This window comes from Tenrec ecaudatus, chromosome 1 (assembly GCF_050624435.1).
Source record: "Tenrec ecaudatus isolate mTenEca1 chromosome 1, mTenEca1.hap1, whole genome shotgun sequence".
Classification (NCBI taxonomy): Eukaryota; Metazoa; Chordata; class Mammalia; order Afrosoricida; family Tenrecidae; genus Tenrec; species Tenrec ecaudatus.
The window spans coordinates 10,892,722-10,920,301 of record NC_134530.1 but is presented as its reverse complement, the minus strand read 5'-3'; the positions used below and the strand labels follow the sequence as shown (position 1 = coordinate 10,920,301).

At 56.6% G+C, this 27,580-nt stretch overlaps 1 protein-coding gene across 1 annotated transcript in view; it reads left to right on the top strand.

The window, feature by feature from the left end:
• Positions 1 to 27,580, top strand: part of MYO1F (myosin IF) — a 43,817-nt gene that overhangs the window by 3,729 nt on the left and 12,508 nt on the right. The window contains exons 2-19 of the mRNA XM_075542668.1: positions 6,448 to 6,585; positions 7,848 to 7,937; positions 8,038 to 8,132; positions 9,238 to 9,325; positions 9,443 to 9,532; positions 11,183 to 11,314; positions 11,410 to 11,544; positions 11,763 to 11,895; positions 12,484 to 12,680; positions 15,219 to 15,299; positions 15,433 to 15,519; positions 17,147 to 17,233; positions 18,020 to 18,187; positions 19,081 to 19,166; positions 22,239 to 22,320; positions 24,902 to 25,008; positions 25,696 to 25,794; positions 25,879 to 26,023. Coding sequence (XP_075398783.1) covers positions 6,448 to 6,585; positions 7,848 to 7,937; positions 8,038 to 8,132; positions 9,238 to 9,325; positions 9,443 to 9,532; positions 11,183 to 11,314; positions 11,410 to 11,544; positions 11,763 to 11,895; positions 12,484 to 12,680; positions 15,219 to 15,299; positions 15,433 to 15,519; positions 17,147 to 17,233; positions 18,020 to 18,187; positions 19,081 to 19,166; positions 22,239 to 22,320; positions 24,902 to 25,008; positions 25,696 to 25,794; positions 25,879 to 26,023 — 2,040 coding nt within the window. The remainder of the gene's footprint in view (positions 1 to 6,447; positions 6,586 to 7,847; positions 7,938 to 8,037; positions 8,133 to 9,237; positions 9,326 to 9,442; positions 9,533 to 11,182; positions 11,315 to 11,409; positions 11,545 to 11,762; positions 11,896 to 12,483; positions 12,681 to 15,218; positions 15,300 to 15,432; positions 15,520 to 17,146; positions 17,234 to 18,019; positions 18,188 to 19,080; positions 19,167 to 22,238; positions 22,321 to 24,901; positions 25,009 to 25,695; positions 25,795 to 25,878; positions 26,024 to 27,580) is intronic.

Here is a 27,580-nt window from a genome sequence, read left to right as displayed (position 1 = left end):
CTCCAGCTCAGGGCACCAGCTTAGCTCCATGTGTCTTGTCAGCTGCAGTGTCTCCAAGGGAGTGAGCCGAGAGAAGTGTCTCCGCCTCCATGGAGGAATCCAGGAGTTCCCAGGATTCTCAGGAGAAGGCCATGCCCACACAGAGCCTCATTGGCTATGACCTGAGTGACAGGCTACATCCCATCCCTTCACTCTTAATCCCCTCAAATTGGCAAACAATTATATAACTACCACAGCGCCTGACCCAAGCCAGGCAATTTTCAATCGCCTCCCATGCTTGTGAGAGTTGGACACGAGTGAGGGAGACGGAAGAAATCGATGCATTTGCACTGTGGAGCGGGAGAAGACTTCTGAAATTCCCACGGACTGTCAAAAGAACAAATCTATCTTGCAAGAAATACATCCAGAATGCTCCTTAGAGGCAAGGATGGTGAGACGCTGTCTCACTTACTTAAGGAGACACCAGCCCCTGGAGAAGGGCATTGTGCTTGGTAAAGTGGAGGGGCAGCTGAAAGGAGGAAGGCCCTCGCGGAGATGGACGGACACAGTGGCTGCGACCATGGGCGCAAACATGAGAACACTTGGGAGGATGGTGCCGGTTGGCTTGATGCCACCCAACAACATATACATGTGCACACAGCATATACATATGCATGAGACATATGCATATGCATACAAGCTCCGCTGGTTTCGTTTCTCGAGAGAACTCACCCCCTTTGGCCCCCTAAACCTACTCACCAACCTGCCATGGACTGACCTGTGTGTCCCCTCACCAATGTGTGTGACAAACCCCATTCTGTAGATGATGGGTTGGTCTCCACGCTTATTTTGCCTCCTGTCCCCATTTTAGTAGCCCCAGCAGCATGGTGTGTTATACGCCAGGCTGCTAACCGCAAGGTCATCCGTTCGAAACCAGCAGGCCCTCCTCAGGAGAAAGATGAGGCTTTCTACTCCCATAAAGAGTTACAGCCTCAGAAGCCCACAGGGTCGGTTCTACCCTGCCCTATAAGCTTGTGATGAATCAGAATTAACTCGATGGGAGGGAGGGAGGGAGGGAGGGAGGGAGGGAGGGAGGAAGCCCCCTTTTCAGAAAAAGAAAAAAAAGACTCAGCACCCCCACCCCCAGGTTCGTAGCCCCATCACCCAGGGTCAAATGTTATCTGTTTTTGCAACCTCCCGGCCCCGCCTTCCAGCAGCACGGTCACCCACTTTGGGAAAAACTGCTACAGGTGAGGAACTCTTAGTGGCACAGTGGTATAAGCACTCGCAGGCTTGCCTGAAAGGCTGGTAGTTTGAACCCCCCACTGGCTCCACTGCAGAGCTGCACCCCACTCCACCCCGCAAGATTCCAGTCAGCAAAACCCGGTGGAGCGGTTCTCCGGGGCGCTAGGAGCTGGAACCGACTGTATAGCGTGGGCGGTGGTGGGTGCAGTCGGTGGCTACCCATAGCAGCCCCAGGGACAACAGAAGGACAGCCCGACGGGCCCTGCGCCAGCTTCACCACACCACCGTTCTTATGTTGGAGCCGTTGTGGCCACCACCGTGTCCCTCCATCTCCTGGAGGATCCGCCTCTGATTCGCTGCCCCTTCCGTTTACCCGTGTCCATGCTGACTGACAGCAGGCCTACAGGACAGAGTGGAACTGCGCCTGCGTGCTCCCCAGACTGTAACTGATCACGAGGGCAGGGAGCCTCATCTTTCTCCCAGGGAGCACCTGGTGGAGTCTGACATGCCTACCTCGCGGGGGTTAGCAGCTCATCGCAGAGCCACTGCCCTGCCAGAGGGGTGGGATGTAACGGCTCCGCCCCCACAGACACAAAAAGCAGCCCCGCCCCCCAAAGTCACCACCATCCACAGCAACCCTCTGTAGCGTTTCTGGGGTGCTCGAAGGGAGCCGTGGCAGCGCCGTGGGCCAGCAGTGCCTAACCCCAGCCGCTTCACAGAAATAACGACTTTCTACCCCGTTTCCCCGAAAATAAGACTGCGACTTATATTAATTTTTGCTCCCAAAGATGCGCTAGGTCTTATTTTCAGGGGATATCTTTTTTTTCCCTAAAGAAGAATATGGTACACATTTATTGTTTTATTAAAAGAGACCTCGCAAAAAAAAAAAAAAAAAAAGAGACCTCGCACTTCCTGTCTGCTCCGGCTGTGCTGCCGCCAACAGTAAGCTGTGCGGCTGCGCCCACTGCTACAGTCCAGAGTTACAGTAGCTTCAGGGGGCCCTATTTTCTGGGAGGTCTTATTGTCGGGGGGATGCCTCATATTTCAGCGAGAGGCAAAACTGTAAGTAGGTCTTATTTTCGGGGGATGCCTTACTTTCTTGGAAACCCACAGGCGGCAGTGCAATCCTGTCTGATGGCTCCGAGTTTTGAGCCTCATGTCACCTTCACGGGGCAGATCACCACGTCCTTCTCCTCACAGAGCAGTTGGTGCATTTGAACCATGCATCTTGCCGTTAGGAACCTGGCACCTAGCCCACAGCACCAGCAGGGCTGCCTGGATTATACATGTACGCTCATGCCCAATCCCAAAGGAGAGTCCGCGCATGTGAATTACGGTGCTGGGGGAGAATACTCAAAGGACCGCGGGCTGCCGAAAGAACAAACAAAGATCCTTCCAGAAGTACGGTGGGAATGTCCTCAGGGGAAAGGATGGCAGACTTCATCTCACCTACTTTGGGCGCATTGCCAGGATCGGCGTCGGTGGGCTCAAACCTAAGAATAACTCGGAGGGTGGCACAAGGCCAGGCAGTACCTTGTCCTGTTCTACATCGGGTCCTATGAATCGGAACCGGGTCAGGGCCTGAGTCGCTGCTTGGCTCACAGCAGATCCCATCACGGATTTGATTACATCATGTTAGATCATTGTACGGGATGGTGGGGAGGAGGGGGCCCCCTGCAACTTTCAGATCATGGAGAATCCTGGGCCCGCCAAGTTGACACAAGCCTATCACACTCATCTACTAACTGAAAGGTGGGTGGTGTTGAATCCACCCAGAGGCTGCCCAGGAGAAAGGCCTGGGGCTCTTACCACCCCCACCCTCCAGCCCCACCCCCAGCAGACCAGCCTCGGAAAACCCTGCAGAACACCCTTCTGCTCTGACCCCGTGGGGTCAACACATGTCAATCAACTGAACAGCACCTGCACTTTGGTTTGGTTTGGTTTGGTTTGGTTTGGTCTGGTTTGGTTTAGGTTTGCTTTAGTTTGGCTTGGTTTGGTTTGGTTTAGCTTTGGTTTGGCTTGGTTTGGTTTGGTTTAGCTTTCATTTCGTTTGGTTTAGTTTGGTATGCTTTGGTTGGGTTTGGTTTGGTTTGGTATGGTTTGGTTTGGTCTGGTTTGGTTTAGGTTTGCTTTGGTTTGGCTTGGTTTGGTTTGGTTTAGCTTTGGTTTGGCTTGGTTTGGTTTGGTTTAGCTTTCGTTTCGTTTGGTTTAGTTTGGTATGCTTTGGTTGGGTTTGGTTTGGTTTGGTTTGGAAACGACATTTTGTCCAGAGTTTGGGCCAAACCTCTGGATACCACAGCCTTGTCACGCATAAAAGGGATCCAGCACCGAGGGCTTCCTGGAGGCTGCAGTGAATCAACCACTCTGGGGAGCTGCAGGCCTCCATCGCTCAGCCCGCTGTCTGCCCACCTCCTCCCTGGTGGGTGCGCTGCATGAGGGCAGAGTGGAAGCTACGGGAGCCCGTGTGCGGATGGAGCCTGACTGGCTCAGCACTGCCGAAGCGGGGGCGATCCCGGCAGGCTTCCCGAAGGAAGAAGCTGGGGAGCAGATGCCAGAGTTGAGTCCGCAGAGCCTGAGGAAGGTGTTGATCATCCTCTGATTTTTTAAGAACTAGAGAGGCAGAGACCAGCATTCAGGAATGGTTCCCCTGGTGGAACTGGTCGCTGTTAGTTCTATTCTGCGTCATCAGTTGGAACTCATTCAAGGGCAGCTGGTTTTTAACTGGTTTGCCTTCGGTGACTCTGGCAACAAAAAGACCCCATGTGGGAGGCGTCACTCCCGGGAATTCTTAGCTCACAGTCCTGCAGGGTAGAAGTTCACAACGAGGGAACGAGGGAACGGTCACCCTTCCTTGAAAGGCTCTCCTCCAGCTTCTGGTGGCCTCAGGCACTCCTTGGCTTGTGGCCCCATCGCTCTATCTCTGCCTCCGTCTTTACCCCGCCGACTTCCCCCTGAGTCTATCCCCTTATTGTACAAGAGGAGGGTCCACCTAACTTCACCGGGAGTCCTTGGGTGATGGAAACAGCCCAACACTCAACTACTAGGTTGGTGGTCCCAGCCCAGCCAGGGGCACCTCTGAAGAAAGGCCTGGTGATCTACTTCTGAACAAGTCAGCCATTGGACACCCCCGAAGGGCATGGTTCGACTCTGACCACATGGGTCACCAGCCGCCAGGTTTGACTGCATAGCAGCTCGCTTTGTTCGCTCCGTGCCAGAATGACCTCATGTGAACTGACGTCATTCCATCATCATAACCCTCTGTCCAAACAGGGGTCTCAGTAGGCAGCACAAACGAGTGAGCCCTTGGCTGCTCACCGAAAGGTCGGTGGTTACAATCTATGCCCAGAGGGACGCTATGAAAAAGACCTGGTGGTCTGCTCCCGGGAGGTCACAGACTTGAAAACTCTGTGGGGCCCCCGTGAGTCGGGGTGACTATGACAGCCCTGGGGAGCACTGCTCTTATCCGGCATCCCTGGGGTCACCGTGAGTTGGAGTTGACCCAACAATATCTAAAAACAATGACACCGGGGAAGGAGATGAGATGAGAGGGGAGAGGGAGCCTGAGGAGCTGGGAGCCTGGGCCACGTGGGGGCCAGCTGACTCCGAGACAGAGGGGAAGGAGGGGAAGATGGAGACTGGCCAGGAGGTGGAATCAGTAGGCGATGGTTCCAGTGCAGGACATCAGGGCATGGGCAGGGCGTGGGCAGGGAGGCAGAGCTGGGGAAGTGAAAGGCAGCATCTGGAGGGAGGGCCAGCTCCACCCCATCCCCCCTGCTGTGACCTAGTCCTGACTCTGAATGTGGCCCTTGGTGACCGTGTGGAGCTGCTGCCCTGCATGTCTGAGGCTGTCCTCTGCCCGAAAGCAGACTGCTCGTCTTTCTCTGTGTTCCGAGCCGCTGACCTTTCCATGAACAGCACGTGGCTTCACGGCTGCATCACCAGGACTCCGTGCCCCTCCTCTAGCCCACCCCCAAAACCCACCCATCCTTGACCCAGCCAGTGACTGAGGGATGGAAGAGGAAGTGGAAGGACAGAGTGGGGTGGGGGTCTCCTCCTCTGGCCTCCTCCAGGAGCGCAGGGGACCTCAGCACCCACCTCCCCCACCCCTCCCAGTGCCTGGGTGGGGAGCGTGGGGGGTGGGGGTAGGGGGAGTGCAAACTGAATGTGCTCAGCTGTAACCAAAACGTTGGAGGTTCGAGGTCACCCGGAAGCACCTTGGAAGAGAGGCTTGGTGATCACATCCAAGGAACAGCCCTCGCCAACCTTGCAGGGCACAGTTTTACCCGACACAGGGTCAACTCCACGGCTACAGGGGGGTGGGGGGGGCAGGAGGGCGGGGCACTCAAATAAGGTCACATGCACAAGGATTGGGATTAGCACTTGGACATTTTTTATTCTTTATTTTTTATAAGTCATTTCATCAGGGGGCTCTTACAGCTCTTATAACAATCCGTGCATCCATTGTGTCAAGCACACTTGTGCACCCGCTGCCATCCTCCTCTTCTAAACATTCTCTTTCTACTGGAGCCCTTGGTATCAGCTCCACTTTTTTCCCCTCCCTCCCCCACTATTCTACCCTGGGGACCCCTTGGTAAATGATAGATTATTATCACTTTTATGTCTTATGCCATCCGCTGCCTCCCTCCACCCATGTTTCTGTTGTTCATCCCACTGAGGGGGGTGGTTAATATGCAGATCATTGCAATCAGTTCCCTCTTTCTCCCCCGTTTGTCCCCCACCTTTCCCCTACCCTCCTGGTATCACCACTCTCATTACTGGTCCTGAGTAGTTTATCTGTCCTGGATTCCCTGTGTTGCAAGCTCTTATCTGTAACAGTGTACATGCTCCAGTCTAGCCGGATTTGTAAGGTGGAACTGGGGTCATGATCGGGTGGGGGGGGGGGGTTAAGCATTAAAGAACTAGAGGAAGGTTGTGTGTTTCCTCCATGCTATACTGCCCCCTGGCTGGCTCGTCCCTTCCTGGTGAGCCTTCTGGGAGGGACTTAGACATCTCTTTATGGAGCTTCCAGTTCAACCATGAACCCCTGGTGCCCCAGGACTGGGGAGGGGGTGGGCTTGAGTGGTGACACAGACAAACAAGCAGCAGGTTGAAGGGGCAGATGCTAAAGCAGGGACTGGAGGAAAGTCTGGGGTTGGCACCTGAGGTCCCACCCATGCTGGCCCCTGCAGGGGTTCACCCCCACCCCACTGCCCCCACCCACAGGGCAGCAAGGAGCGGTTCCACTGGCAGAGCCACAACGTGAAGCAGAGCGGCGTGGACGACATGGTGCTGCTGCCCCAGATCACCGAGGACGGCATCGTGAGCAACCTGCGCAAGCGCTTCATGGACGACTACATCTTCGCATCCTTGACTGTGGGCTGGGCAGGGGGAGAGGGGAGGGAGGGAGGGAGGGCAGGGATTTGAAGGAAGGAGGGCTGGAAAACTGACCAAGGAATGGGAGGATGACATGTAGGTGGAGGGAGGGGTGACGTGTGGATGGATGGAGCCATGGTGTGTGGATGGGTGGAAGCACGGAATGAGGATGGATGGAGGGATGATGGATAGAGGGATAGAGGGATGAGGAATAGAGAGATGATGTGTGGATGGATGGATGCAGGGATGATGGATAGAGGGATGAAAGAATGATGGATGGATAGAGGGATGATGGGGGGATGGTGGATAGAGGGATGAGGGATAGAGGGATGATGTATGGATGGCTGACTGGAGGGATGATGGATAGGGGGATAGAGGGATGATGGAGGGATGAGGGATAGAGGGATGAAGGAATGATGGATGGAGTGATGAAGAGAGGAGAGATGATGGGAGGAATGCCATAGGACTGGATGAGGGATGATTGTGGATGATGTGTGGATGGAGGGATGATGGATGGATATAGAGAAGGATGGTGTAGTAAAGTGAGAATGGCTGGAGGGACCACCTGTGGATGGAGGGAGGGATTGGATGACCTGTGAATGGACAGAGGGATGGTGGATGGGTGGATGGGTGGATGGACAGATGAAAAGAGGAGGGATGTTGGAAGGATGACATGTGGATGGATGGAAGGATGGCTGTGGGTGATGATGGGTGGCATGTGGGTGGATGAGGGGTCACTGTGGGTGATGATGGGTGGCTGTGGGTGATGAGGGGTCACTGTGGGTGAGGAAGGGTGGCATGTGAGTGGATGAAGGGTCACTGTGGGTGAGGAAGGGTGGCTGTGGGTGATGAGGGATTGCTGTGGGTGAGGAAGGGTGGCATGTGGGTGGATGAGGGGTGGCTTTGGGTGAGGAAGGGTGGAGGAAGAAAGGCTTCATGAGCAGGGAGACAAGATGTTGGAACCATGATGCAGAGACTGGTCATGGCCTGGGGCGGGGGGCCAGGGGAGCAGTGAGAGGACCAGACAGTAGGACAGGGGACAGTGAGGTGAGAGCATGGCCCTGGCTGGAGCGTCACTGCTCCCTCTTGCCCAGGGGGAGCTCAGACCCAGCACACCCCCATTCCCCCCACTCCAGCCCCAGCCCCGTCTGTGAGCAGTGGGGGTCTGGAAGACTCAGGTCCGGGAGCAGGCTGTGGGGCCTGGGGGACGAATTCTACCTGGACACAGCATGACCCTTAACCCCACACAGACCTATATCGGCTCTGTGCTCATCTCTGTGAACCCCTTCAAGCAGATGCCCTACTTCACGGACCGAGAGATCGACCTCTACCAGGGCGCAGTAAGGCTCTGGCCGGGGGCGTAGGGGGGGGGGGCGGGCGAGCACAGTGCCAGGACCCCAGCCCCAGCCCCCAGGGATTGAGCCCTGACCTCCGTGCCAGGCCCAGTACGAGAACCCACCGCACATCTATGCCCTCACGGACAACATGTACCGGAACATGCTCATTGACTGCGAGAACCAATGTGTCATCATCAGGTACCGGCATCCCCTGCCCAGAGCCGCTGCACCTCCACCCCCACTTCAAGCACCACCGCCTCCCCCAGGACAGGCTGCTCAGAGCTCCACTTACCTGCCCAGCCTCCTCCTTCTCCATCCTCTTTGCTCACCCAGCCCCTTCCCGGGAGCATGGCCGTCCCCCTCTACCCTTGCTTTCCCTTGTCACCACCTGTGACTTGCCGTGGTCATGATCCTCACATCAGAGACTGTCTTCCTCCGGGGGGAGGAGGGGTCCTTTAAGGGAGGATCAGACCCCATGCTGAGTCCCTGGAAGTGGTGGACTGGCATGGCTCCTCTCTACGGCCCTCTGGCCAATGCTGGCCCGGCCGTCCCTCCCACCGCTCTCTGCTTCCCTGCTGCAATGTCCACCCGGGACTTGGGGCAACTTCAGAATGAAATGGTGTAGCGAGGAACAGGGTCCTGGGTCAGGATCAGCAGGCGACAAGTCAGGATTCGGGACCAGGAAGCATGAAGGCCGGCTATCTCTCTTTTTCAGTTCAGGGCAGCCAGCTCAGCTCTCCTTGGCTCCCTGGGGACAGGATCTTCTTGGCCCTGTGGCTGTCTGCGGAGCCCCTGCAGAGCATCAGCCCTTGGCCAGAAACAGGGCTCTTTGAAGCAACCTCTCTGCCTCCCAGAAAAATCAGCCATTGAAAACCCAACGGAGCCCAGTTCTACCCTGGCCTCCATGGGGTCCCTGTGAATCAGAACTAGCTCCATCACAACTGGTGTTTATTGCCCATGTGCCCTAGTCCTTGAGAGCAGGGGGAGCCCTGGTAGCGTAGTGGGTTATGGGTCGGGCTGCTGACCGCAGGGTCAGGAGTTCGGAACCACAGACCATGCTGAAGGAGAAAGATGAGGCTTTCTACTGCCAGGAGGACTCACCGTCTCAGAAACCACAGCGGGGCGCTCTTCTCTGAGCTGTGGGGCGGCCATGAGTTGGAATCGACTCGGTGGCAGTGAGTTGAGAGAGGGTTTTATCTGGCTTGTTCAGGACGGCATACTGAGAGAGGGATGCAAGAATCAGTCACTAGGGAGGCAGGGCCCCTCCCACTGTGACCTCGCCTTCTCTCATCCCCACCCCCAGCGGCGAGAGCGGAGCTGGAAAGACAGTGGCCGCCAAGTACATCATGGGCTACATCTCCAAGGTGTCGGGCGGGGGCGAGAAGGTCCAGGTGAGGTGGGGAGGGGCAGAAGGACGGGCTGGTCTCTCCCCTCTGCGGGGCAGTTCTCCTCCTGGGTCCACGGCCCCAGCCTGATCTCTTCCACCCCGGCGCCTGTCCCTACCCCAGCACGTCAAGGACATCATCCTGCAGTCCAACCCGCTGCTGGAGGCCTTCGGCAACGCCAAGACCGTGCGGAACAACAACTCCAGTCGCTTCGTGAGTCTCTGGGAGCACCCCCCCACCCCAACACAGACATCCCCAGGGCAAGAGCCCCATTGGAAACCCAGCAGGAAAGCCCTGCTCCTGGCTGGGAGACTCCCTTCCTGCCTATGGTTCAGCTGGAAAAAAAAAAAAAAAAAGGAGTCCCCTGGGGAGCCAGGGACAAGAGCAAGATGAGATCAGCTGCTTCAGAAATCCGCCCCCCCCCACCCCCAGAACTGCTGACTTTGCCCTATGGGTTTCATTATGAGCCCCGTTGGGCTGCTAACCACAAGGGCAGCAGGTTGAAACCTGCACCCGCTCCTCGGGCGAACTACGAGGCTTTCTACTCCCTTAAAGAGGGACAGTCCCACCCCGCCCTATAGGGTCGCGAGGAGTCAGAATGTACTCCGTGGCTGTGAGTTGAGAGGGTCACTATGAGTCGGAATCGAGTGGAGGTGGTGAATCGTTTGTGTTTGAATGAACCCCAGTGGCAATGTGGAGTCAGCACTGGACTGCTAGCCATGATTTCAGCAGTTCAAACCCACCAGCCTCCCGAGGGAAGACGATGAGGCTGCTCCTATAAAGGTTTAGTCTCTGACACCCAAGAGAACAGCGGTTCTCAACCTGTGGGTCCCAACCCCTTTGGGGATCGAACGACCCTCTCACGGGGGTCGCCTGATTGATGACAGTAGCAAAATTACAATTATGAAGTAGCAATGAAAATAGTCTTATGGTTGAGGGAGATCACCACATGAGGAATTGTTTTAAAGGGTCATTTGAGAACCACTGCAATAGAGGGGCGCTATGAGTAAAAATCAAATCAATAGCAGAGGGTTTAGGGGTGTGGGGGGCATTGGTTGAGCCTTGGCTTCTATTAGGGACTACAACTACAAGATAAAATCCCATGGAGCCAATTAGGAGCCCTGGTGCTGCAAGGTCAGCAGTTCAAAACCGCAAGCCGCTCCTTAGGAGAATGATGAAACTTTCCACTTCTGTAGAGTTAGTCTCAGAAACCCACAGACAGGGGCGGTTCCATCCTGCCCTCTCAGGTCGCTATGAGTCGGAATCGGCTCGATGGCAGTGAGTACGGAGCCAATTCCCACTTTAAGTCAGCAGGCCAGCGCTTACCCAGCAGCACCACTGCCAGGTGGGCAGTTCAAATGCACCAGCTGCTCCTGAGGCGGAAGATGAGGCTGTCTGTTCCCATAAAGAGCCACAATCTCAGAGACCAGGGGAGCTGGCCTACCCTGTCCTAGAGGGTCACCATGAGTCAGAGTCGACTTGATGGCAGAGGGCGGTTGGCATAATGTCGAAGCCATGGCACTCTGCGTAACGCCCTTCAGACTCGCCTTCAGCACTCCCGGGCCATACATTTCAGCTCCGCTATAGACTGCCAGGCCTTTCTTCCTAGTCCCTCTTAGTTTCAGTATCATAGCAGCCAAAGCCTCCACTGCAGGCGTGTGGCAGCTACACATGAGGCACACGGGATCACACCCGCATGGAAGGCAGGCTTTCTACCACTGACCCACCCCTGGCCCTGCCCACGAGTGGTCGTTGGGGCATAGAGATGAGATGAGGTTCTGTAGGGGAGAGTTCCCATGCCACTTTGTCCCCAGCTGCATGCACCCCAGGCCCCGGGGCCTGATGTGGCTCTCTGGGGCTCAGGGCAAGTACTTTGAGATCCAGTTCAGCCGAGGCGGGGAGCCCGATGGGGGCAAGATCTCCAACTTCCTGCTGGAGAAGTCCCGCGTGGTCTCGCAGAATGAAAATGAACGGAACTTCCACATCTATTACCAGGTATGAGGGGGACGGGGGCAGGCCCGGGGCCGGGGCAGAGGATTCCAGGGTGCATGTGTCTGTGTCTGGAGGCTGCGACCATGTCCACCCTCCAGCTGCTGGAAGGAGCCTCACAGGAGCAGCGGCAGAACTTGGGCCTCATGACCCCCGACTACTATTACTACCTCAACCAGTCGGACACCTACCAGGTGGACGGTACAGATGACAGGAGTGACTTCAGTGAGACGCTGGTGAGCACCTGCCGCCACTCCAGCCCTGGCCCAAGGACCCCCCCCCCCATGTTGCCCATCAGGAAACGGAGGCCCAGAAAGGGGATAGGCGGGGGGTGGCCCAGAGTTACACAGCACAGGGATAAAGAGGACAGGGCAGGGGCCAGGAAGCCTGAGCCCCCCCCCCCCACGGGAGCTCTGGACTGAGACCCAAGCTTCTCCTCGTTGGCCCCCCGCAGAGTGCCATGCAGGTCATTGGGATCCCGCCCGGCATCCAGCAACTGGTCCTGCAGCTCGTGGCCGGGATCCTGCACCTTGGGAACATCAGCTTCTGCGAGGACGGGAACTATGCCCGCGTGGAGAGTGTGGACCGTGAGTGCGGCATTGGGGGGGGAAGGAGCTGTCCCCACAAAAGGCCAGGGGGGGCCAGTGCAGAAAAGCGAGTGTGTGGACAGCCTGTGTTAGGACGGGGAACACTTACTTATAAGGGTGTGAGTGTGAGTCCCTGTCTGTGAGCCAGTGTGTTTGTGGGTATGTGTCTCAGTGTGTGCTTCTGCGTGAGTCTGTGTGTGCATGTAAGAATCTGTGTGCATGTGTGTACTTGTGTGCATGCATGTGTACTTTGTGTGTGCCTGTGAGCCAATATACTTGTGGGCATGCATATGATTATGTGCGTGCATGTGTGTCTGAGCGTGTGTATCCATTATCTATGTGTATATGTGTGCTTGTATGTATGAGCCCATGTGTATGTGTACAAGCATGAATGCGAGTGTGTGTGTTTGTGTACTGTCCCCTCCTGGCCAGGCATCACCAGAGGGCAAGAACCCACAAGGTCAACTTCTGGGCCACTGGACAAGTTGCCATGGGCGGGGGCGGGGGTGGGGGGTGGGTGGCAGTTGGCCAGACACAGAGCCCCAGCGCCTGACAGGCTGTTTGCCCCCCCCCCCCCGTCCCCTCCAGTCCTGGCCTTTCCCGCCTACCTGCTGGGCATCGACAATGGGCGGCTGCAGGAGAAGCTGACCAGCCGCAAGATGGACAGCCGCTGGGGCGGGCGCAGTGAGTCCATCGACGTCACCCTCAACGTAGAGCAGGCTGCCTACACCCGCGATGCCCTGGCCAAGGGGCTGTACTCCCGGCTCTTCGACTTCCTCGTGGAGGTGAGCGAGATCCTGAGCGGGGTGGGTGGGTCCTGAGTGCTGCCCTAGGCAGGGCTGAGGCGGCAGGTGGGCAGGCCCCAGGTGGGCTGGACTTCCAGCAGAGTGTTTTAGTTCTTGGGCTGTGGCTCCTTAAGGAACAGAATCTATTGCCTGGTAGCCCTGGAAGCTAGCCCTCAGCAGGGTTCTGGAGAAGGGTTCCCACCTTGGGAGTCCCAGGGAACCCTGGGCCGCACCTTCCCAGGACACTTGCTCTGCTCCAGACTGTCCTACTCTGTCTGAGCCACCCCTCTGACGAAGGGGGTCATGTTTAGGACCCAGCCAACTCCCAACTGATCTCCTTCAACGTAACAAAAACAGAACCAAACATACTGTCATGAGTCCATGCCGACTCACAGCGACCCTATAGGACCGGGTAGAACTGCCCCTGTGGGTTTTCGAGACGGGAACTCTTTCCTGGAGTAGAAAGCCCGGTCTTTCTCCCATGGAGTGATGGTGGTTTTGAACTGCTGACCTGGAGGCTAGCACTTCACCTTTATTCCCAAACTGGGTGGCATCCACAGGCCCAGACATCAGGGCTTTGGCATGACTTCAGAGAGGGCATGAGTCTAACACGTTTGGAGTGTGCCCAGCACGTGCCAGGCCAAGGGGAGGCAGGCTTGACTGTCCTGTTCTCCACAAGTCCTGGCCACAGCCCAGGGTGGCTGCCAGGCACTGGGACAAGCATTGTGCGTATCTCCCTTTACCTCTCCCTTCAAAAATCTCTATGGGCTCGTTGCTAGTACGAACCCGTTTTCAAGGTGAGAAAACAGAGAGGTTACGTGGCTTGCCAGAGGTCAAACAGCCAGCTGGACATGGCTACGGGCACGTGGGTTTCTGGTGTGGATGACTGGGGCGAGGGGCAGAGGTGGCAGTGTGTATCCTACGGCTGCCCTAACAGAGGACCACACTTGACTTGTAGCAATGGAAATGCTTTGTTTGATCTCCAGCAAGGAGGTCTCTGCTGGTCTCTTCCAGTTTCTGGAGGGTCCCAGACAGCCCTGGGCTTGAAGCCCCAGCATCCACCCCATCTCTGCCCTCTGTCTTTACCCATCCACCTTCCTATGTGTCTCCCTGCCTCTGAGTCCCACCGCTTCTTACCCCAGGGTGCACCAGGTCCCAGCCCCCTGCAGGAGAACCTCAGGTTAATCTAACTCTGCTCCATCCCATTTCCAAACAAGGTCCCAGTCACAGGTGAAGGGTTACAGTTCCAACCGGACTCTTGGGGAGGGGGCAAGGGGAGTGGGGATACAAAGCAACCCATAACAGGGTGGGGGATGCACAGAGGCAATGGGTGCTGGGCACCGATGATGGCACTGCAGTGAAGCGCTCTGCTACCTACCCAAAGATCGAACCTTTGAACCCACGCAGCTGCTCTGCAAAGATCACAGCTGAGAAAAACCCCAGGGGCCATTCGACTGTGTGAAGTGGGGTATGAGTCGAAATGGATTCACAACCGCAATAACACACACGTGTACATCTACACAGTACATAAGGAATGCTGGTGGCACCGTGGTTCTGCGTGGGGCTGCTAACCACCACGTCCGCGGTTTGAAGCCACCGGGCACTCTGCAAGAGGAAGCTGAGACTCTCTACTCCTGTAAAGAGTGACAGCCTCAGAAACCCACAGGGGCATGGATTTGGCTTTTTGGTTTTATATACGATAATACTTTGGTTCGGGAACCCCAGTGGTGCCATGGTTAAAGTGCTTAGCTTCTAACCAAAGGCCTGTGGTTCAAATCCACTGGCCGCTCCAGAGCAGAAACACATGGCTGTCTGCTTCCATAAAATGTCCACACACACCGAAAAAGCCATTAGATCAATTCCACCATATAGCGATTCTATAGGACGGGGTAGACCTGCCCCTCTGAGTTCCTGAGACTGTCACTCTTTGTGGGTGTAGAAAGCCTCATTTTACTCCTTCAGAGCAGTTGATGGTTTTGAACTGCTGACCTTGTGATTAGCATCCCAACGTGTAACCCGCTACACCGCCAGGGCACCTCTCCATAAAATGTGCAGCCCTGCAAACCCTATGGGACAGTTGTACACTGTTTTATAGGTCATTATGAGTCAGAATCAGCTCGATGGCAGTGGATTGGGTTTTAGAGATAGGGTCCTGGATGGTACACGTGGTTTGCATTAGGCTACTTACCAAATGGTGGGTGGTACAAATTCACCCAGAGGTACCATGGAAGAAAGGCCTGGCAATCAAACCCGTGGCCACACCGTCGATTCTAAAGGAGCAGGTGGTGGGTTCGAACCAACAACCTCTTGATTCGCAGCCAAACTGCTTTATCCGCTGTGCCACCAGAGCCCCTCCGGTAAGAGCACAGCCGTTGAAAACCCTTCGGGGGCAGTTCTACCAGCCGCTCGGGCCTCACCACGGCCTGGACTCGCCCTGCAGGCACAGAACCGGGGAGAGTAGGAGGGACACTGGTGTGAGGAGGCCATGAGCCCCTGAGGTGGGCGAGCAGGTGCCCACTGTCCCCACCCGTGTCGCAGGCCATCAACCGAGCCATGCAGAAGCCACAGGAGGAGTACAGCATCGGCGTGCTGGACATCTACGGCTTTGAGATCTTCCAGGTAGGGCGCACGCCCCCCCACTTCCCGGCCTCCCCGCACCCACCACCGTGGTGGTGGAGGGATGGTCACCAGTGTCCGCATGCGCGTGTGCGGGGCCTGCGGCGTCAGTCCCCCCTCCCGCTTCCCTCTGCAGAAAAACGGCTTCGAGCAGTTCTGCATCAACTTCGTCAACGAGAAGCTGCAGCAGATCTTCATCGAGCTCACGCTGAAGGCCGAGCAGGTGGGCGGGGCCACGCGGGGGCGGGGCCTCCCAGACCCCACCCCTGGCCTTCCTGAGCCCCTTCCTGAGACTTGGCTTCAAAGGAGGCTTTCTGCCTCCCAGTGCTACTAAGCGCTGGGAAATGTCTCCTCCGATCAATCAAGGGTGATGGGTTGAATGTGGCCTTGGAGGAGTTGTGGTGGCGCGGCGGTTAAGCGCTCGCCCGCTAACAGAAGAAAGGCTGAGGGTTCGAGCCCACAGAGGCTCTCCGGGAGGAAACCCTAGTGGGGCAGTTCTCGTCCATCAGGTGGGGGTGCTATGCATTGGAACCCACTCGATGGCCCCACACAACATGATTTGGTGATTAGGGGCCCTGAGAGCTGCGTGGTTACTTGTTGGGCTGCTAACCACAAGGTCAGCAGTTCAAAACCACCAACCCCTTCAGGGGAAGAAAGAGGCTTTTTACCTCCGTAAAAGAGTTACAGCCTGGGAAACCCACAGAGGCAGTTCTACCCTGTCCTACAGAGTCGCTCTGAGTCAGCCTGAACTCGATGGTGGTGAATTTGGAATATAAGGTCACAGTGAGTCGGAGGAGCCCTGATGGGAGTCAGGGGCGGGGGGGGGGGGGAGGTGAGCCGAAAATGGCTAAAGGCTATGAACCAGAACATTGGCCATTTGAAACCAGCCCAAGTGTCTCTGAAGAAAGACTTGGCAGTGGACTTGTGAGTAGATCACTGCCATGACAACCCGATGGGGTGCCGTTCTATTCTGAAACACAAGGGGTCCCCATCAGATAGACTGGACGGTACAGTTCAGGCTCACCCAAGTGGCTCCCCGGAAGGAAAGTCTGGCGATCGGTTTCTAAGCGGTTAAAACCACACACAAGAGGTAAAACCAATCCCATCAAGTGGATTCTGACTCACAGGGTTTCTGAGACTAAATACTTCCGGGAACTGGCAGCCTCATCTTTCTTCTGAGGAGCGGCGGCTGGATTTGAGTCACGGGCCTTGTAGGTAGCAGCCCAATGCCTGGCCTATAAGCGCCAGCAGGGCCCCAACAGGTCACAGCCCTGAACACCCAACACCCCCCGCCCCACGCCAGCAGTTCTGGGCACCCCATGAGTGGAATCGACTTGACTTGAGGAGTCTCGTTTTTGTTTTTAAGTGGGTGCTCTGTGCCGGTATTGTTAGGTGCTGGGGACCCTGCTGGTTTAATTCGGGGTTGCTTCAGAAACAGGACCTGAGGCAAGGATTCCGGGCCAACTAGCTTATTTTAAGGAAGGGGAACCCGGGAAGCACCAGGAGAGGGGAGGGGGGGGCCAAGGAGGCGGGAGGGAGATCGAAATGGTAAGAAGCAGGGCGAACTTCGGGCTACTGGGTGAAATTCTGGGGGAGAGAGCACAAGCGTGGCTCAGATGTGTCCCAGCAGAGGGGCCAGGGCACTGCCCTACTCCCCTGCCCCTGGGTCGGTGAAGGCTTACGGGGTCCGGTGCTTGGCCGGCCCTGCTGGCTGATCCCAAGAAAGGGTAAATGGGCTTTGCTGCCAGAGACAGATGAAGGGGTTATGGCTAGTTTACCTTCCCTTTGTAACTTGAATGCTAGAGACAGACAGAGATGACCCCCACCTCTACCCCTCACTGCCCCCCCAGGAGGAATATGTTCAAGAGGGCATCCGCTGGACCCCCATTCAGTACTTCAACAACAAAGTCGTCTGCGACCTCATCGAGAATAAGCTGGTGAGGAACAGGCCAATTCTAGGGGTCCCCTGGGCCCTGGAGCCAGGTCTGGATCTGCGCAGGGGAGCAGGGGTCTGTGTGCTCCAGCCTGCAGCTCCCATGGGTCCTTCTCAACCCCCACGCCCCCTTTGGGACAAGAAGACGCTGTGGAACAACCCCACTACTCCCCAGCCCCCACTTCCTCAATAAACCTTCCTCGCCTCCGGGCAGCTGCTCAGGCCCAGAGGGGCAGCCCTGGCAGTCCTCCCAGACCAGAAGGGGGAAGAGGCACGAACCCCCTCAAGGGATGCCTCCTCTGTCCTGTGTCCCAGCAGCCCAACACACACACACACACACACACACACACACACACCCCTTTTGCACACACACACACACACACACACACACACACACACACACACACACACACACACACACACACACACACACACACACACACACACACACACACACCCCTTTTGCCCTGATATTCGGAAGCCCTGGATCATGGGATGTAAGGCCACCCAGCTCTAGCTAAACTTCCTCTGGCCACATCCCTTCTACCTCCCACCCCCGCAGGAAGTTAGATGGGGCAGGGCTGGGTCAGACAGAAACCCTCCCGTTCACCCCTCTTCACTGAACCCTTGCCAGGGGGCCCCATCTGACCCTGCCCCACCCCTCCTCCCTCTCTGGTGCCACCTCCTCTCGAATGCCCCCCCCCTCATTAGCCTGGCCCTCTTCCATTCTGATTCATTCATTTCCCTCCACCCACCTCTACTGCCCCCCCCTTCATCTCCGCCCCCACAGAGCCCGCCAGGCATCATGAGCGTCCTGGACGATGTGTGCGCCACCATGCATGCCACAGGAGGCGGAGCTGACCAGACGCTGCTGCAGAAGCTGCAGGCGGCCGTGGGCACCCACGAGCACTTCAGCAGCTGGAACTCCGGCTTCGTCATCCACCACTATGCCGGCAAGGTGCCTGTCCCACAGGGCCTCACAGCCCGCCCCACCTAGCCATGGACCCCCCAGAACCCCGGCCCATGATGTCAACCGGCCACCTCCCAATCCCCAAACTTGAGCTGGTCCACCCTTGTCCCCAACCAGTCAGCAGAACCCACTGAACCCAGAGGGACAGGCTAGGGCCATCCCCCAGTCACCTGCAGCATGCTAACCGTTGGCCAAGCACAGCCCCAGGGGGTTTCCAACTCCCAGACTGACCAGGAGACCCCACGGTCCCTGAGGGAGCACTGCTGAACCCCACTGACCCTGAACCAGGTCTCAGTGCCCCCGCTAACAGGACAGCCTATGATGCCCCCAACGTGGCCTGTGCCTGTGCTTCAGGCCCCACCCCCCACTTTGAACTGTGACCCCCATTGATGCCACTGACCCCGGGCACATCCCCATCTCTGAGTCCAGGTTGGAGAGTGAATGTCCAGTGCCCAGACTCAGGAAACACCCCGATATGGGCTTAACCCCAACACTCAGACCCAAGACAGGGTTCAACATGGGCATCAGGCACCCCAGGACCCCTTGTCTTGGTGGCAGCCTCCCATGCCCTTCAGCCAGTCCTGGTCAGGGCCCACAGAGTCCCCCACTTGGATAGCAGCCCCAGCCCATAGCCCCAGCTGAAGCCCCCACGGGCCACTGCACAGTCCTGTAACCTCAATCCACCAGGTTGCGGACACCCAAACTAACCCCTGACTCCCGGTTGGGCAGTAGGACCCCAGGGGCCCCTCCCCTCCCCAATTCTGAATCCTAGACCCCACTCACCCACCCAAAGCCATAGAGGCCCTTGATCCTTCTACCTCAACTGCTCACTTCACCAACGCCCTGTCTCTCTCCCCTGCTTCCCCACCCCCACCCCCCAGGTCTCCTACGACGTCAGCGGCTTCTGTGAGAGGAACCGAGATGTCCTCTTCTCCGACCTTATAGAGCTGATGCAGACCAGTGAGCAGTGAGTGGGCCCGGGCGTGGGGCCTCCGCACAGACCACTCCCCCTGCAGGAAGTGGGAGACCTGGGGACCACCCCACCTTCTCCAGAGCTGCAATCATGCCCCTGACATGGGGAGGGGAGGTGACCCTGTGGCCAGGACCGGGTCCTCACTCACTGGTTCTGTGGAAGGCCCCTGGGTAGGGCTGATGACTTAGACTTGACCACTAGTCTACAAAGGAGGCCTGGTGACGCAGGGGTTGAGGCACTCAGCTACGAACCAAGAGGTCAGCGTTTGAACCCACCAGCCCTTCCCAGCCCCCGCAAGAGAGAGAGAGAGGCGCCATCGATTGGCTTCCGGAACCATGTTCCCAATCATATCTCACACAAGTGAACTGTTGCTGAAGACGCTTCGAAAATGGCTACAGCCATGCACCTACAGGGAGCTGGCAGAAAGACAAGCTGGATTCAGAAGAGGCCGCGGAACGAGGGATAACACTGGTGTCCGATGGGTCTTGGCTGAACGCACAGAATACCAGACAGACGTTTACTTGTGTCTTCTTGACTGTGCGGAGGCATCGGCCTGTGTGAATCAGCATAAATTTCAGATAATTTTGCAAATAATGGAGTTCCAGAACACTCCATTGTGCTCCTGAGGAAACTACGCAAACCAGGAAGCCGCCGTCTGAAAAGAACAAGGGGTTACTTTGTGGCTGAAAACCAGGAAAGGTGTCCATCAGGGCTGTCACCTCTCACTACCCGTGTTCAATCTGATGGTCGACCAAGTAATCCAAGAAGTTGAATTATATGAAGCAGTTGGCTTCAGGATCGGAGGGAGGCTTATGAGCAATCTTCGATCTCACATGACACAACCTGCTTGCTCAACGCCAGTAGGGCTCGAAGCACTTACTGATGAAGTTCAGTGTGGATTACACCTCAGGGTAAAGAAAACCGACCAAAAAATTAATAATAAAAAAAATAAAACCAACACCCTCACAACTGGACCAATAGGCAACGTGATGATAAACGGAGCAAAGATGGGCTTGCAGTTGACTTGGATCCACAGACAATTCTCATGGAAGCAGCAGTCGGGATATCAACTAAGATTTTGTATGGGCACATCTGCTGCGAAAGATCTCTTTAAAGTGTAAAACAGCGAAGGTGTTACTTTAAGGACTAACGTGTGTGTGTTAGACCGGTTTGATGAGAGAAATAAATCCAATGACATTCCTATATGTGTAAGAAAGAGCTTTCTATCAAGAATGAATTGTCTATCAGGAAAACAGCCCAGCCCAGTCCAACTCAATCCATAAGTCTGATATTAGTCCATAAGTCCCTCTTCAGACTCACGCAACCCCATGCAATGATGCAGAATGCAGGAAGATCACAGGCTGGTGGATGCAAAGTCTTGTGGATCCCATGGTGGTGGACACATCTCCAGAGCTCTGGTAGGTCTCAGAGTGACTTGCAAGCAGGAAGAGAGAGAGAGAGAGAGAGGGAAAGAGAGGTTTCCAGAGACCTCCTTATGAGAAGCCCACCCCCACAAGGAGTCCCCATCAAGCTGTGACCTGACAGACAGGCTAGACTTCACCCCTACACTTTTATATATCAAGTTGACGTGAAATTATGTAATTACCACAGTGTGCCTGATCCAAGCCATCCTGGTTTCAATCACCTCATATGCATGGGAAAGCTAGACAATGAATAAGGAAGACTGAAGAAGACATGCCGATCGGTCACCGTATTAGTGAATAACATTGGATAGCTCATGGACACCCGGAAGAATGAAGAACTCGGTCTTGGAAATAGCACAGCCAGAATGTTCCTTAGCCGGGAGGATGGTGAGACTTCGTCTTAGGTATTTGGGACATGTCCTCAGGAGGGACCTGGCCCCAAAGAAGAAGGATGTTGTCACGCTTGGTCGAATGTCAGCAGGAAAAGAGGAAGGCCCTCCGTGGGATGGACCGACCCGTGGCTGCAACACTCAGCTCCTGCATCATGAGGATGGGGAGGTCGGTGCAGGACTGAGTTCCACTGTACATGGTGTTGCTGTGCGTTCGAGCCTACTCAATGGGACTGACAACTTTAACAGAAACTCACTGCTGCCCAAGGTCATGAACCAGCCTTTCAAGTTTCACCTGTCACTTGGATCCCCTATAAGGCTCAAGGTTGACTTTTTTTTTTTTTAACTCATTTAGCTAAACTAGCATTTGGTTTAGGAGCCCTGGTGGTGGAGTGGGTTATGGGTCAGGCAGCATGCCGCACACCCAAACCCCTTAGGAGGGGGCACCCATTTCCTGGACGCTCCAGACAGTCTTCGGCTACATCCCTCCAACCTCTGCTTCCATGGTCACCCTGCCGCGTGCTCCTCTGCCCCACTGTCTGCCGGTGGAGCCTGACTGTGTTGCTAGAACACTGACTGGGATTCCGGGGAGCTTCCCCCCGAAGACAGACTAGGAAGAATGCCCCGGAGACCTAATTCCAAAATCGGCCAGGGAAGACCCTGGTGATGACTTTGGTGGGATCCGAAAACCCATCCTGGGGATGGCTCGAGACGACAGTGTTTCCTCCTGCTGTGCATGAGACGGCCACGTGCACTGGGACCCACTTCCAGGCACCTAGCCACCCCCACACCTTTGGAGGGGAGGGGCACGTCTCTCGGCCTAACACAGAGGGGGCTGTCCTTTTACCCAGCATGCTGCTCTGTTTCATGACTTCGTTTACCACCCTCTATGTTGTCGGCTCAGAACGAGCCTAGAAGGCAAGCAGAGCTGTCCCTGCGGGTTTCCGAGGCTGCCAACCCACACATCTTCTCCAGTGGGGCAGCTGGTGGGTTTGAACTACCAACCTTGCGGTGGGTAGCCCACTGCTGAACCCACGCTTCAGAATCGAGTTTGGTTTTGACTTTATGCAAGGCGTGTAGTCCCGCAGGGGACGGAAAATGCTCACAGATCAAGGGGTGCGGGGAATGAACCCAGCCGCCCTCCCTCCCATCACCCGCCACTCCCAGGTCCAGGGAAACCATAGTGAGCGGGGGCCCTCTGGTGCCACACGCCCTGGGGAGAGGCCCCCCTGATCCCTTCTCCCTGCTCCTAGTGTCTTCCTTCAGACGCTCTTTCCGGAGAAGCTGGATGGAGACAAGAAGGGCCGCCCCAGCACCGCAGGCTCCAAGATCAAGGTGGGCCTGGGGACAAGGGGAAGGGAGGGCCAAGTCAGCCTCTGCCCTCTCGGGAGTGACCTCCATCCAGGAGGTCTTCCTCCAGTTCCACGTTGGCGGGGGAGGGGGGGCTATAGATTAGATGCCTTATGACTCCCACGCCCCCAGTCCAGAAGTGAACCGTCGGCTTTGTCACCTGTGAAAACCCTTGCCCCCGACCAGCACAAGAGCTCCCGCGGTTCCACGTGGCGAGGCGGCCTGAATATGGGCTTCCGTGGGATGCCGCTGTCCTCACCATTCTTTGCAAATCGCGCCATCGCCGTGAATGCGAACGTGGCGCTCCGCAAACCACCCCCAGCTTCCCCCTCCCTGCTACCCCTTCTCACTGCATACAGGCCTTCTCCCTGCTACGGAGTCGGTGCCGACTCATGGCGACCCTGTAGGACAGGGTAGAACTGCCCCTGTGGGTTTCCAAGACTAACTCTTTACGGGAGTAGAAAGCCCTGTCTCCTGTGGAGCAGCGGATGGCTTCGAACTGCCGACCTTGCAGTGAGCAGCCGAACCCATAATGACTAGGCTTTTAGTTTCTATATACCTGCTTATTTCCTGTAGATAATATCAGACGGCATCTATCTTTCTGCCAGTGACTGATTTTGCTCAGTGCCTTGTTTGCTTGCTGTATAAATGTTTGTGAAGTAGGTGAGAGGTGAGAGGTGAGAGCCGGTCATCAGTGGTACCATCGGCCATCAACCCACCACGTTGGGTTTCAGTTCATCTGTTCCCATTCCTCAATGTCCTGTCATTCATCTCCTGTCTGTCCCGTGTCCCTTCTTCCTCCTCTCAAAACCCTTCCGGACGTCTGACACTGGGTAAATGTTACTCTTTTGATCGCAAATGGTTGATTCTTCCAACATGGGGGCGAGTTCAGCTCTGGACGAAGGGTCATGGTCTTGAGGGTCCCTGCCTGTCTCTGTGGGGCTGGGAGGGGGGCCGGGGGGCGGGTCTCTTTTAACAGCATGCAGTTTCCAAGGCCCGCCCGTTGCTGGTTGTGACTGAATCCTGTCCTGCGTGGGTGAACCCAGACGGTGGGGCCCCCACTGTCAGTGGCCGCACGTTTCAGTCGTGGTCGCATTGTGGGGTTTGATCAATGCTGCCGGGCACTGCGGTGGGCAAGTTCCTGTTTGCTTCCTACCTTCCCTTCTTCCTGGTGTGCCTGGGGGGGTGGCACGTGGAGCTTCAGTGCTGGTGTCCACAGTGGCTGCAGCCTCTTGCATGGCCTCCCCCGAGCCGTGGGGACACCCGTCGTCTGTAACTGCGTTTGCATACGCAGGCAGTGAGCCCTTTCTCAGCACTGACAGGCCACATAGTGCCCTTTAGACAGCTCGGTCCCACTGGCGAGGTCATGGAGAAATGGGAAGCCTCATCCATTGCCGATAGCCCACGGCCGTGGGACCCATTCTGACTCGCAGCGGCCCTGGAGAGTTTCCGGGGCTGCAAATCTGTCCGGGAGCAGGCAGCCTCACTGTTCTCCCCTGGAGCGGCTGGTGGGTTTGAACCACTGACCTTACGGTGAGCAGCCCAATGTTTACCTGACGGCGCCCCCAGGGCTCCTTCAGCCACTGGGGCAGGGATGTGCAATGGGGCAGCGCTGTGGACCGCAGCATGGCCTCTCTGCACAAAGTTAAATACAAAGCTGTCTTGTCCTAGGCGGGAGCGCCGACGTGTGGGCCAGCACTTACCTCAGCCCTGGTCAGCAGCCCCTGGTGGAAAGTACCCCGATGTCCACCTGCCAAGAAGAGGCTTTATGAGTGGGCACTGTTTTAGCCTCCTTCGGGGCAGTCATGGCCCCAGGCCACACAACAGAGCAAGACCCACATCTTTTTTTTGGGGGGGGGGCCTTCGAGAGCCACTCCCACAATAGAACTCACCCCGTGTGAGACTCCTGGTGACCCCTGGCCTCCCACTCAGTCAGCCCGTGTTTGCTGAGCACCTGCCCCTGGCCGGGAGCCCCTGAGGCCACAGACCAAGGACTTGCTCGGCTGCTCACCCCAAGGCACCTTGGAAGAAAGGCCTGGTGCCAAATTCTACACATTCAGCTGTTGGAAGTCCTGTGGGCTACAGTTCTACTCTGACACACGTTGGGGGGGGCCACAGATTGGGGGCCTGTTGGTCCCTTGGTAGGTGGCAAGGGTGACAGATGTGATGACCTCAGTCTTGGGAGTGAGGACCTGGCTTGAGAAGGCCCTGTGGGTGTCGGGAGGACTGTGCTCTCAGGATTTTCATGGCGACTTTTGGAAACAGACCAACAGGCCTTTCTTCCTAGGGCCCTTGGGTGGCCTGGAAGCCTCCGCCTTTTGTTTGGTGACCGAGAGCGTGCACTGTGTGCACCCCCAGGGCTCCGAAGTTCAGGTGGATGACAACAGTGATCCTGCATGGTGTGGGCACAGGCCAGGGCCACCTGAGCCCCGAGCACGGGTCATCGGTGACAGCCTCCTCCCCCAGTGTGTCTCTGACTCTTGAGTTCATGTCCAGCTTGGGGAGAAAGGTGGAGCCTGATGGTCCCATGTGAGCCTCCCACCCCTACCTTCTCCCTACACCCTAGAAACAAGCCAATGACCTGGTGGCCACACTGAAGAGGTGCACGCCCCACTACATCCGCTGCATCAAGCCCAACGAGACCAAGAGACCCCGAGACTGGGAGGAGAGCAGGTGGGAGCCTCCCAGGGCCCTGGGACCCCTCCCAGAACTGACCTCAGCCGGATCTAGAGCCACATGGTCTCCTGGGGACCCAGCGGGGGATGTCTAGGACTGAGTAAAACCCCAAGACCCAGGGATGACTCCAGACCAACTGTAGGGTGGCCAGACACTAGCACAGCCCCCAACTCTCCGGGGTCTCCAAAGTGACCGACAGGACAAGCCCAGGCTCCACCCCCAGTTCCTGACTCCCAGGCTGGCCCTGGGCACTGGCCCCTAGGACAGTGGTTCTCAACCTTCCTAATGCCACGACCCTTTAATACAGTTCATGTTGTGGTGACCCCCCCCAACCATAAAATTATTTTCATTGCTACTTCATCACTGTCAGTTTGCAACTGTTATGAATTGGGCTACCCCTCTGAAAGGGTCATTCGACCCCTAAAGGGGTCGAGATCCACAGGTTGAGAACCGCTGCCCTAGGAACTCAACCCACACAGGTGCAGACCCCAGACCCGGGTCTTCCCATCCCCAGCAGCCAAAACCTTCAGGGACTCAGGGTCCCCCCCTACCCCCCACCAACAGCACCCACTCTCAGGGATTCAGACTATCTCCCCCTCAGCACTCTCCCTAAGGAACTCAGGCTTCCCTCCCACAACACCCACCATCTGGGGCTCAGGCTCTCTCCCACCCCACACCCCGCAGGGTGAAGCACCAGGTGGAGTACCTGGGCCTGAAGGAGAACATCAGGGTGCGCAGGGCGGGCTTTGCCTACCGCCGTCAGTTCTCCAAGTTCCTGCAGAGGTGAGCCAGGTGTGCCCCACCCTACCCGCAGGCTCACTAGCCCCCCATTTGCTTCACCCTCTCCGCATGGCCCTCCGCCTCCAGGTACGCCATTCTGACCCCCGAGACGTGGCCGCGGTGGCGCGGGGACGAGCGCCAGGGCGTGCAGCACCTGTTGCAGGCTGTGAACATGGATCGAGACCAGTACCAGATGGGCAGCACCAAGGTCTTCGTCAAGAACCCCGAGTCGGTAAGAGTCGTCGGACAGGCAGACGGCGCTCTCGTGAGCCCGAGTCCCACTCTCAGGGCTCTGGGAGACTCCGGGGGGCTCCCTGGCTTCTCCGGTCCTCGGTTGCCCTGTTTGGGACATGGGGGGGGGGCTCCCAGGCAGACCCCTGAAGGGCATGATTGGACCGCGGGGGGAACCCCTGAGCCCAGCAGGTTTCGAGGAGTCTGAATTGGCCTTAACGGCACCTGACAGTACCTGTCTGCGCAGCCACACGTTCATGGTTGCAAACCTGCGCTCGTGCCATCCTCCCCCGAAACGACCTCTGCTCCCCTGCACTTGTTAGCGACCTCACGTACCTTGAGACGGTGGCATCATGACCTTGGTCAGCCTGTATGCACTTCACCCACATTCAGTGCTACCTTCTCTCATCACCAGACACAGCGTCTGCTAGCCCAAGAGTGCTGTCCCCCTCCTCCCCCAGCGCCGTCACCATCAGAGAGTTCCCGTAGATAGATGGCTCCTTGTCTTCAGAACGGCTCCTCTGGGGATCACTCAGCGGAATGTCCCCCAGGTTTATGCGCCTTGTGTTTTGAGGACTATCGTCATTCTCAGTGGGTGCCAACCTAAGAGCCATCGTGAAGATGACGCAGGGCCAGGCAGTGTTTCATTCTGTTGTACACGGGCTCGGAACTGACCCAACAGCACCTAGCAGCAGCTGCAGCCGCGGCCGGCCATTGTAGGATGCCGTTACTGTTGCTTGTCTTCTGGCCATTGAGTCGGTTCCCACTCAGCGACTCTCCGTACAAAACGGAGCAAAACACCGCCTCGTCCTGCCCTGTCCTCGCAGCTGTGGCTGAGCCGCTGTGTCAATCCATCTCATCAAGGATCTTGCTCTTTTTCGCTGCCTCCTCTCTCCACTCTACCCAGCAGGATGTCCTTCTCCAGGGACTGGTCGCTCCTGACAACATGTCCAAAGTCCACGTAAGATGAAGTCTCAACACCCTTGCTTCTAAGACATACTCCAGCTGTACTTCCTCTGACACGGATTTGTCTGTTCTCTTGGCAGCCCGCGGTACTTTCAATGGTCTTTGACCGTACCTTAACTCGAGCCTCTCAGTTCGTTGGTCGTCCTTATTCACTGCCAGTTTTCACATGCACAGGAGGCGCATGTGACGTGCTGGACCGTGGTTTGGGTTAGGCCCACCTTAGTCCTCGGAGAGACATCTAGCTCGTTTGCAGATTTACCCCCTGCTGAAAGTCGTTTGATTTCGTGACTGCTGCTTCCAGAACGTTGATTTTTGGGCAAAATCAAAACGAAATCCTTGACCCTTTACATCTCCCCTCCGTTTATCATGATGTCTGTCTACGGATCCAGGTGTGGAGGTGTCTCCTTTTCTGCTTACATTCAGCTGCAGTCCACACTGAAGGCTGCGGTCTCTGGTTTTCAGCCGCAAGTGCTTCGCGTCCTGCTGGCTTTGAGCATGCAAGGCTGTGTCATCTGCCTATCGCAGATGTTGATAAGCGTTATCCAATCCTGATGCTGCATACTGCTATACCGAGTCCAGCTTCTCGGAGTAT